Source organism: Cyclopterus lumpus, chromosome 12 (assembly GCF_009769545.1).
Source record: "Cyclopterus lumpus isolate fCycLum1 chromosome 12, fCycLum1.pri, whole genome shotgun sequence".
Lineage (NCBI taxonomy): Eukaryota > Metazoa > Chordata > Actinopteri > Perciformes > Cyclopteridae > Cyclopterus > Cyclopterus lumpus.
Genome location: NC_046977.1, coordinates 11,348,482 through 11,359,412, shown reverse-complemented (window position 1 = coordinate 11,359,412; position 10,931 = coordinate 11,348,482). Strand labels below are relative to the sequence as shown.

The following is a 10,931-nucleotide window of genomic DNA, read 5'->3' as shown; positions in this document are numbered from 1 at the left end:
ATAGTGAACAACAAGGCGCATCTCATCAACTTAACGAGTGAGTTATGAGGGACAGAATATTGGAACTATAGAGGCTGATTTGAGCTCTTTGTATTATGACAATACTTTCAGTTCTTTTCATCTTTCCATCTGTTTCCTCTCCATTTCATCATCTCCTGTAACAAGTGTGTTGAGCTGTTGCTGTTAGATCTTGTCTATTGGTGTTAGAAGAATATATATATAATATAGAAAAAGTCAGAGGCAGACATATTGTGTCGATATCATTATATTGAAATTCATGAAGTATACACAATGCATCCTACGCTATAACAATTCCCACACATTGATAATGTTTTTTGTTGGTGGATGATAAAGCTACGTTTTGGCATTTATTAACCAAACAGCAGTCTGACTGAGAAGCTTTGAGCAATATAAACATTAAAAGAATAAAACATTGTTGTGGATTAATAGCACGACAGCAGGTTTGTAGGTACAAGTAGGCAACATTAGTTATAGTTACAGTAGAAAATCATAAACAAAAACGCAATATTCATTGTTTTAAATGTTTGTTATATACAACCCAGTGCCTTTAGAGGGACGGCCCTTTGATTCTTCATCTGGACTTGTTCTCTGACATCTGTCATGTAGATGTCAGCCAATCAGATTCCTCCTTCAAGTTAGATGCCATTTACAGCAACTGTTCATTTTAGGCCGGCAAAAGAAAAGCTTAGTTTTTTTCTTTCTTCAGTCTAATCTGATCCGTAAAAATATGAATAGAAATTACAATATTGTCGAGACCCCTTTCTAGTCAGTTAAATATGAAGACACAAACACAAACACAAACACACACACACATACAAGCAAGCACTCTTCCACCTCCCACCTCCCACTTCTGGACTGATTTGGAGTGCATGTCAGTTTGACCCCTGCTTTGACCTCTGGTGACATCCCTATGAACTCCTGACTGATCCTCGCTTAAGGTGCAGAATGTCATGACTGGCAGCTGACAAGTGTCTTGGTGTGTGTTACTTGCCTGCCTCTACATTCACAACAGTACACACTTATTGTTCTCTACTTCAACCCTCTCAGTGCTGGGAAACTTCCGTTTTTTTCCTGAACACATTGAATTATTGCAGACAGGAATTCATCAAGGTGTCAGAAATGTTTCACAAGGATTTTTGCTCCAAGCTGGTTCGATAAAGTTGATCCATTACTGAAGACTTTTGGAAGCTGGGAAATCGTTCTCCTGTGGTTCTCCTGTTCCGCCTCGTCCCAAAGGTGCCGCTGCAGAGACGAGAGCACGGACCCGGAACAAACACACGTTTCTTTCATGTAACGGGATCTATCTGGAGACACCAGAAGCCAGAGGAACCCTCTCCTCCGTGAAAGCAGGCTTTGACACAAGCAGGCACACGCCTCCTGTCTCCTCGCTCCTAGCTGGCACCCTCAATCTAAATCTGTCCATGCGGCCTTCCTGTTCATTTTAAAACACCTTTCAGATCCAACATCTTACCCTTTTTAATATCTGTACTATAAAGCAACAAGGAGTGTTAAACAAAGTGTATTTTTTGTATATACGTGTAGTGGTAAAAGAGATCCAAAACCTAAGTGTGATAAATAAACACAACACAGCCTGCTACCTGGCAAAGAATCAAACGTGACCTTGTCACTCAAGGTCAAAGGTTACAGAGCAGCTAACACCAAAGTATGGAGTTTTTTTTTCCTTTTCTTTTAAAAGGTGAGTTCAAGTGCAGCAGGAATTAAAACCTATGTCCTTTACATTTTGACTTTACACTTCCTTGAAGTGATGTTTAGGGTTTGTAACTCCGGGTTTCACAATGTTCTTACATACATACAGATGTGCTGTAATATGCATGCAGAGGTTTGGAGCTTCTTCTCTTTGTGCTGGGACATCAAAACCAAAATGAACCTCAAGCATGTTTTATGTCTCACACATGTGAGAAAAGTTATGCTGATGTTGGCATTTACAACAGCTTTCATGTTTCTGTCCTTCCTGTAAATTATATATTCATATCCACTCGTATCATCTTTATCGACCTTCAGATCAAGGCTTTGTCAGCAAACTTTTCTGTAGCATCATTCATATACACATTTCAACATTAAAAGGACAGCCAGGGAAAGTTTTTCCCTTACATGCGTGTACACACACACACACACACACACACACACACACACACACACACACACACACACACACACACACACACACACACACACACACACACACACACACACACACACACACACACACACACACACACACACACACACACACACACACACACACACACACACACACACACACACACACACACACACACACACACACACACACACACACACACACACACACACAGCTTTCCTGTGGAGTTCCACACACAGTCCCACTCTTTCTGTTGTTGTACTCACATTGTAACATTAATTCAGTCAATTATTTATGCATTCAAACACATTTTTACAGTTTCACACACATGGACAGTCAACACAAAACAAAAAAAGCATGCGTGCTCACTCACAAAGTTTTCCACACACACACACACACACACAGAAAAGCATTGTTAAACATAAATTCGAAAAGGTGTCTGTTAGCGCTCGTACCTAAAACAAGGACTTAGCAGGGACTGGTTGGCTCGTGCCGGTAGTGAAGAGGGAGGCACGCAGACCAGTAAGGGAGGACCGAGTGTTTGATTCTCTATCCTGACTGGACAGGAACAGTTCAGATGTCCTACCTTCCTTCTGCGGGTCATTAATATCAGCAGTTCAAAGACAGAAATAAATGGAACACGTCCTTTTCTTTTTCTTTTTTTTTTTGCTTTACACTTTTCTTCCGGTGACCGGTGGAAGCACACTGCGTCTCTGGAGGAAAGTGGGTCGCGTTGTACTTCATGTCATGATTTTGAACCCCTTCGCATCAGCACACTCGGGTGTCGTCATTCGTGGGTGGAGAGGAGAATAAATGGGTGGGGGTGTTCGATCAGGAGCGGTGGGAACCGGAAGGACATTCTTGATAAGAGGGACAAATAACACAGTCTGTAGTTATGGTAACTCTGTGATTTCAGGGTAAATGTTTTGTTTGGTCCGGCGGGTTAAGTTAGGCGTCGAGAGGTTTCAGCGCGGTGAGTTGCACGGAGTTCCAGACTTGGTTACGGTAAAACTGGAGGATGGGCTTCTCAGGTTAGGTGGTCTCCTTGCCCTGGGTCCCGGTGACGGTCTTGATGGAGCTGAGCGTCCGGTTGAACCAGGTCTTCTTGGCAGCCTGCACTTCGTTGAGGGCCAGACCCAGGTGGTGCTCTAGATCCTGATTAGACAGGAAAGACAACCATCACGATCACAGTACAGGGTCCAAACAGGTCTGCCAATAAATAACCAAAGGATCAGATTTGTTTCCCGGTTTTCCAGATTTCAGGCATTTGTATGCCGTTTAAAAATGTCTGCTGCCATTTTTAACGCTTTGCTTTTCCTCAATCAGCAACTTTGATCCCGACTCTAAGACACACCATTCTAGTCGTGATGGGTAAGTAAGTAATATTGCTCAATAAAATCAGTCATAACACGCAAGTTTCTCCAGCATCAAGACGGTAAAACCATGTGACAATCGCTGGTATTCATGATCCTTTTCCACACATGTATGGCCTCAATTGTGTTTTGCGAATCTTGAAGTCACTTTGTAGTTTGATTTAGGACAAAACGGTGTTAGGGTACCTGGATTTTGCACTCAGCCTCCACAAGCTGCAGTTTGGTCTGAGCGAGTTCCAGCTCCATCTCTCTCAGCTGGCTCTTCAAATCCTCCTTCTCCTCATCGGTCTCCTCAGTCCCTCCAGCTGAGGCCGAGGTCACAGCCGCCCGCACACGACCTTCCTTGTTGAAAAGGCTACTGCACTTCTCACAGCCTTCAACTTTGGACTAGAAATGGATAAGAGAGAGAAGTTACTTTTTGCATGCACTACTCAGACATTTCTATTACATACTTCATTATTAAATGTGAATGCTGGCCTTTGCTCCCTTTAACGTTTACATTTTGTTTTTGTTCATCGTTGAGTGAACTTGAGGCCGTGCATGCTCTGCGGAACAACATGAAATTGACCATTTCAGGGTATTACGTCACTATAACATAGAGGAGGTTACCAACAGATGGACGTCTAATGGTTATAATAAATGGCAGAAGATACAGTTTGGTCTTTCAGTTTTCTTCATTAAGATCACAAATATTTACAGTTTAGTTCTTGGGTTCAAGTCACTATGACAATTTTCTTATGACAAACTATAATATACAAAGAATGTTTGGCAAAGTATATCACTTTTTTAATACCATTTTTCGGCTAGTACATCTTTTATAGCATTCTATACTATTTTTCACTGTATCTTTTATCGCATACCTATGACATGATCTCTGTTTTTAAACTAAATTGCAATTTACTGTAGCCATGTCATATATCCTTTTGCAGTGGAGAAACTTGTATAATGATTCATAACTGAAGCACGGCAGCTCATTAGTGGAGACCAGCGTGCACACCAGCGATGCTCTGGCCTTCACCCGGCTCTCCTGTCAAAGAGTTCCTTTTTGGGCGCCCTCGTATGTAACGAGCTATTATAGAAAATCACTGCGAACAGAGACGTGCTGCTTTACTTAAGATTTACCTTTACTTGTTGGTAAATAGTACTCTCTGGTATATAGTATCCACTGCGTATCACTGTTCCCCCCACTATAATTGTGCTTGCATTTGATGCACCATTATTGTGACACAATAAAAGAACAAAAACAAACAAGATGACAGAAGCTCTGCTACCTCCATTACAGAACGTGTCCTTGGTGCGCTCTGCCAGAGGGGTCTTTTGCTCGGCTTCAGTGTAAACAAACAGTTTCTCAGCCAAGTGTGGTGGAAGTGAGATGCCTGGCCCAGGCTCACTGGCCTAACTCCCAAAGGTTTTGATTTCACTGGCAAGCAAGACAATAAGTTGGCAAGATAGTTCCCAACATACCTGCAGACTCAGGAAGTGAGAGATCTAAACTGCCCTGTTAATATCAGGCTCCGACGCTCTCCACAGAGGCGTAAGAGATGGCTCTAATATTGTTGTAGAGGGTTATGGAGTGCAGCGAGTCGGCCATGCATCAACTCTACGATAGGCTGAAGAGATCTGGTGATTTATGTGTTGGGAGTGCACACAGCAGTGTTTCGAGGTTTGTTTGCGTGTCAAAGTTACCCGGATTTTCTCCAGTTCCCATCGGTTGGCAGTCTGTTGTTTCTCCAGTCGTTCACTCAGCTGCGTGCAGATCTACATGAAGCAGAGGCGGAGGCAGTTGTTCAGAAAGCGTGTTCACTTAGTGTTTTCAGACGTGATCAACAATTCACCTTAACTCCATTACATTTGAGCCGTTCAGCGGGGCAAAGTGTGTTGTTCCACGGAGAAACATCATAAAGTGTTTTAGATTTCTGCCTCTCTGAACATACCACTGAACACATCCTTGTTTGTGTTCATTGGTAAATCTGTGACTCTTGGGTCTATTAGTGGATTCACAAGGCTCACCGGTTGTCCACGCATGTGCATCCTGACATGCACCCAATCTCTTTTCCTCCTCCTACGATACCTGCTATAACCCACAGCTACAAACACGCTGACAGGCACACACACACACACACACACACACACACACACACACACACACACAGGCTTGCAGACGGACAGAGAGATCGATGGGACATGAGTCATTCTAACGGGAACATGGGGGCATCTCACCTCTCTGTAGACGGACGACCTGTGTCTCTATCGGTTCCCGCTCCCCCCGTATCTCTCAGATCCCCTGTGGCATACACTTTATCTTTTTTTTTTTCCCTGCTCCTTCAGAGATCAATCTATACATCTATCTGTGTATCTTTAGCCAAGCAGATATCCATCTCTCTCCACCTACACGTCCTTTATCTTTTCCTCCCGTCATCCTCATCTTCATTTACTTTCAACTGCCATTACTGAACCCATCTCTCCACCTTCCTTTCATCACTCCCGAGGACGTATCCCTCTTGATCTCGCAGCTGCCCCCTTCCTCGTTTACTCTGCCTGCTTCCTTTTCTTAAACTAGTGGACCTCCATGGCATGCTGTACATCTTTTTACGTAGTCAAGCTTTAATGTGAGCTGCTAGCAGTCATCGGTTTTCTCCTCAACATGTTAAGTAGGCATTCTCATAAGATGGGTAAATGTCATTCTCATTGCTGTACCATCTGCAAACAAGCTTAAACTAGATTATTTTACTCATCAAATTTAGGATAGACAGTGTTATTGTTTCAATAATTAATGATACTTTCTTTTGACAATTAAATGTCACATTATAGAGTTTGTGTTTATTTCTCATAGTAAATCTTTTTCCCACAAACAATGTTTTCTTTCTCAATAAGGCACGCGTGCAGTTTGTGTGCTTACAATGAGCACATGTTACTTTGATTACTTCTAATAACATTATGTATACTGCTTAGAACTAGAATTAAACAATCGGGATGCAAAAAGGGTTCACAATATTTAAGTGTTGGGGGTCAAAATATTTTGAAACTGTAAGAAATAAATATAATGCAAACAGGGCCCCAGAAACACAGGCAGTGGCACATGTCAGCGTGCCTCACTGGCACCGGGAGGCCCGCTCCACTACAACAGGGAGTACAATACGCCACTCAACATTGTTTTAGCTTCACCGTTAACAGACGTTTCTCTGTCCTCGTGGGCTGGAGGGGCTATTTGCACACAAAGCCTTTTTTGGCTCTTATCCCACAACAAGAAACATGGCATTCACAGCCACTGAAATATGAAAATGAGATTTGAAGGATAATTTGAGTTATCTGGGTTGGAGAATAATGCAGGCTATTTGGAGCCAGTCCTTAACTTGTCAATCCCAGAGGATTGAATGCCGCTGTACCGCCACAGACTTCTGGTAATTTTCTCCCTCTCGCCATCTATCACCCCGCCACAAAAATAACTATTTTTGACAAACTCTATTTCACATTTAGCTCTGCTCAGCTGCATGCTAGTAATGTGAAGGCTGCTTTCCCACGTAACACACACAGACATGCACACAACTATCAAATCCATGATAGTTCTTCACCACTTAATATTTTAAGTCTCAGGTGAAGTTAAGATCCGTTTCTAAATTAGTCCTCTTGCTATTTCTGTCTGCCTCCAAGGGGAGCAATATGAGCCGGATTGTTGCATAACGTCTCCTTGCTGATAGTAATAGTACTTGATCTAGTTATGTTTATATTTAAGCATTAAGTGACAGGATGAGATCTGAAAGGATGAAAATCACCGTGTGAGGAGTTTGGAGAGACAGGAACTCAAAATATGCTCACAGGCTCAGTCATCAAAGGCTCCGGGTTCAGTTTAAGGCCATTTTGTAAAATTAGATGTTTCTAGATGAATGACTGGAAACAGATTGCGCTTATATTATTTTTGATTATTTATGGCTAGACCTGCCGCAGCAATGGCTTGATCAAAGCTCAGTTCTGAAAAAAAGACGATTAAGGAAAGATAAGAGGCAAAAAAGATACAAACAACGAAGCACACAAAACTATCGACCGTCTAACTATCTATTTATTTGATTAGATTAAGAACTCTAATATATTTGCTCTATTAATTATAGACCATCATTATTATTATTAGATATTTTTGATTATCTTACAACAATGACTTGTAGTATTTTGATGTATGTTGTTCCCTTTTATTTAAATGTATTTACTTTCCATCATCTTCTCTGCTTACATATGTTACACACAAATCTATATACTTATATATTAATCTATATACTTATATATTATAGAATTTCCAAAATATACTTATATAGATTTGTGTAGGCTTGGGCTGGTGGCAGAGGGGGTTAAGTGGATTGTAGAAGGGGTTGTGATGTTGGATCTAAACAGAACAAAGTCTTCAAAAACAAGAAACCAGGGAGGGTCTGCAACAGTTTACAGTTTCACTTCTCTAAAAGGTTCTTGTGAGTAAAGAGACACTTCAGTATATGATTTAAACAGCAAGACTCATCATAGTACCGTATATATCTGCCAACTCAAAGGAATCAAAACTTCTTATTTTATGTGTTTTTAAGTAATTTCTAAGCTCATGCTTCAGATAAACTGTACATACCTGCTTATATTCGCCAATAATCGAGCCGTTCTTCTTTATCTCAGATTCAGACTTATCAAGCTCTCGCCTGCACATCTCCTTCAGCTGTGGACACACACACACACACACACACACACACACACACACACACACACACACACACACACACACACACACACACACACACACACACACACACACACACACACACACACACACACACACACACACACACACACACACACACACACACACACACACACACACACACACACACACACACACACACACAGTTAGGTTGTTGGAGGGCAGAGAGACCAAGGACAGAAGCAGGGTCAGAGGCCCCGGAGACCCTGTGACTGCTATGACAAGTGAAGAAGACAGAAAGGAATTGGCAGACTTTAAGCTCGGGGCAAAGTCACAGCCTCATCACGACCTCTATTCAAGCACATATATCCTTCACAGCTACACCTACACATTCAAGAAGACAGGACACATTTGGAGGACAGCCCTGAACACACATGGGAACAGAAGTCAGCTGGTCTGTCCTTCACCTCGGAGGGATTCTTCATTGAACTAAAAACAAATCAACATTGGAGGTGAACTGACATTCTTTGATATTGGAGGTTTGACCCGGATGATAAAGGAAGTTTTTTTTCTTTTTTTTCCGTATTACAAAGACAGAGGCCATACAATAACATGCAGACAAGGAAGAATGGCATGGACAGATCAAATGATAAAGACACACAGACCCACTGCATGTGGAAAGATGAATAACTGTGCTCGACATTTGCTGTATGTCTCAAGGGGATCTAATGGCTTATGGGTTGACTAGACTAAATTCAACATGCAGTTGAGGCCAGGGAAGGTACAGCCTCTTAACACATATAAATAAATCCAGCTTCACTACTAAGGTATGGTCAATACTGCTACCTCAGGACAAACATAAAATACAGCCTTGTTTTCAAATAAGAGTATTATAAACTAAAAGATATGCCAACATGCAATGAGCCCCATCATCCACAATGTTTGGTTGAAGTAAGAACCTGCAGACTCAGAACCTTTAAGATAGTCTCGTCATTCACAGCCCGTCACATTAATATTGCATACTTGAGCCCAGGGACAGGATAAATAAGCAGTGCCTTTTCACAATAGTTGTGATCATTCCTTCATCTGACAATTTGTGTTGCAATAGTGCTGACGCTTTCCTACCATCAGTAACCATGTGTGCCACATGAGATTGAAAAGAAAAACATATATTGAGTTAATGTCTTCAATATAGACATCAGGCTGAGAAGTGTCTCGTTGCTGGCTCTAACCTGTGCCGATTCTTCTTCCAGTCGTCTCTTCTCGTCCTCAGAGTCCACCAGTTTCTGTTTGGTCAGCAGCAACTCCTTATTCAAGGCGTCTGCCTTCTCCTCAGCCTGACACACAAACAGATCAAAATAACCCAATGTTGATGAGCTCATTGAGAGTTACACTCGCCCTAGTTTGCTCTTAGCTGTTTCTCTCACGTCTTTCTCTTCAAGGTTAGTGGAACGCTGCTTTGCAAACATTAATGACATCTTGAGGTTGTGTAAATAAAGGTTATGCTACATTTGTCTTTTGGTTGCACAAGCACTCTTGTGCCTGCAATCAATGCATACAGAAGTGACAGCTCCAATTGTTGTGCACACACACACACGCACGTAATGACACAAACACATGCTTTCTCTTTGGCTTACGTTGTCGAGGTCTTTGCGCAGGGCTATCTTGCTGCTGACTAGTTCATGTGCCAGGTCGTCATTCTCCTGCTCCAAACGCATGTTAGCCTCTTGCAAACGACGGTTCTCCCGCTGAGCCGAGAGAAAGAGGAGTAAAGGAGAAAGAGAGCAGGAGAGAGAGAAGTGAAGATGATGAAACCATAATACAAGTGGTACAGACACAAGTCCATATGAACGGAAAGAAGTGAGGGAACATGAAAGAGGAAGGAAAGTGAACAGATGACAGAGAAGGGAAAATAAGTTAATCATCAAGAGTTGCAATTTAATACGTAAGCATCTCATCCTGGCTCAGTGACTCATTGTACAGATGAGATAATGTTCGTGTAAAAGTTAACCGTGATCAGGTGAGAGCGTAATGTTTAACCTGTTTGTACATCATTAACAGCAACAGACAGCTATATTAAAGAAAATAACAGACAATTAATAAATAATTGTCCTTTTTAACGCTCTGGGGAAGCAAACAGGGAATTGTTCAATTTAAAAACAAAATTGCATTAGTGATATTCTGAAATTTGCCTCCGCTTCTTAAAATTGTAATCTCTCCGATTCAACCTGACTACTGGTCACTTTATCAAGTTGTGGCTTAATGGATGAGTGTGAAAAATCCTCCTAAAAGGTAAATAGTACAAACATCTCAAGATACCTCGTTTGACATGCAAAAGAAATGACATTGTTATACGGTTTGATTGAAGCAGTTTGTTAGAGCAAACTAAGCAGAAGTTCAGTCCCAGTAATTGATGATCTGGTCCTGTGGACAACCAACCCGCTACCCTAGAGATGACCTTTGGCATGTACAATTAATGGCTTTTCTGGTGCCATGTACTTTTTCTCTCCTAAACAAGGACTGTCAAGGTCAACAGTAAAACAAGAAAAAAAATGGAATGATTTATTTTGTTGAATGGAAACTAGGGGTCGTTTTCACACTGTAGTGACAAACATGCCACACTAACACAATGTCATTATCTACACCAAAGATGATGTTGTGAATCAAACGTAATACTTTGGAAAATAAAGAGTTAAATTATGAACTAACTAGATCAATAGAACGTAACACAACAAAACACATG

General features: G+C 41.6%; 1 protein-coding gene across 3 annotated transcripts in view; it reads right to left on the bottom strand.

Annotated features, from left to right (window-relative positions):
* Positions 1 to 247: 247 nt before the first annotated feature.
* Positions 248 to 10,931, bottom strand: part of LOC117740787 (rab GTPase-activating protein 1) — a 62,113-nt gene continuing 51,429 nt past the window's right edge. For 2 of the 3 annotated variants that reach the window (XM_034547344.1, XM_034547343.1), the window contains 6 exons: positions 9,826 to 9,936; positions 9,421 to 9,525; positions 8,123 to 8,206; positions 5,203 to 5,274; positions 3,703 to 3,903; positions 248 to 3,298 (listed from right to left, as the gene is read on the bottom strand). In XM_034547344.1, coding sequence (XP_034403235.1) covers positions 3,176 to 3,298; positions 3,703 to 3,903; positions 5,203 to 5,274; positions 8,123 to 8,206; positions 9,421 to 9,525; positions 9,826 to 9,936 — 696 coding nt within the window. In that variant the 3' untranslated portion in view covers positions 248 to 3,175. Of the gene's footprint in view, positions 3,299 to 3,702; positions 3,904 to 5,202; positions 5,275 to 5,819; positions 7,892 to 8,122; positions 8,207 to 9,420; positions 9,526 to 9,825; positions 9,937 to 10,931 lie in introns of those variants that run through there. The other variant, XM_034547345.1, reaches the window with a different exon arrangement.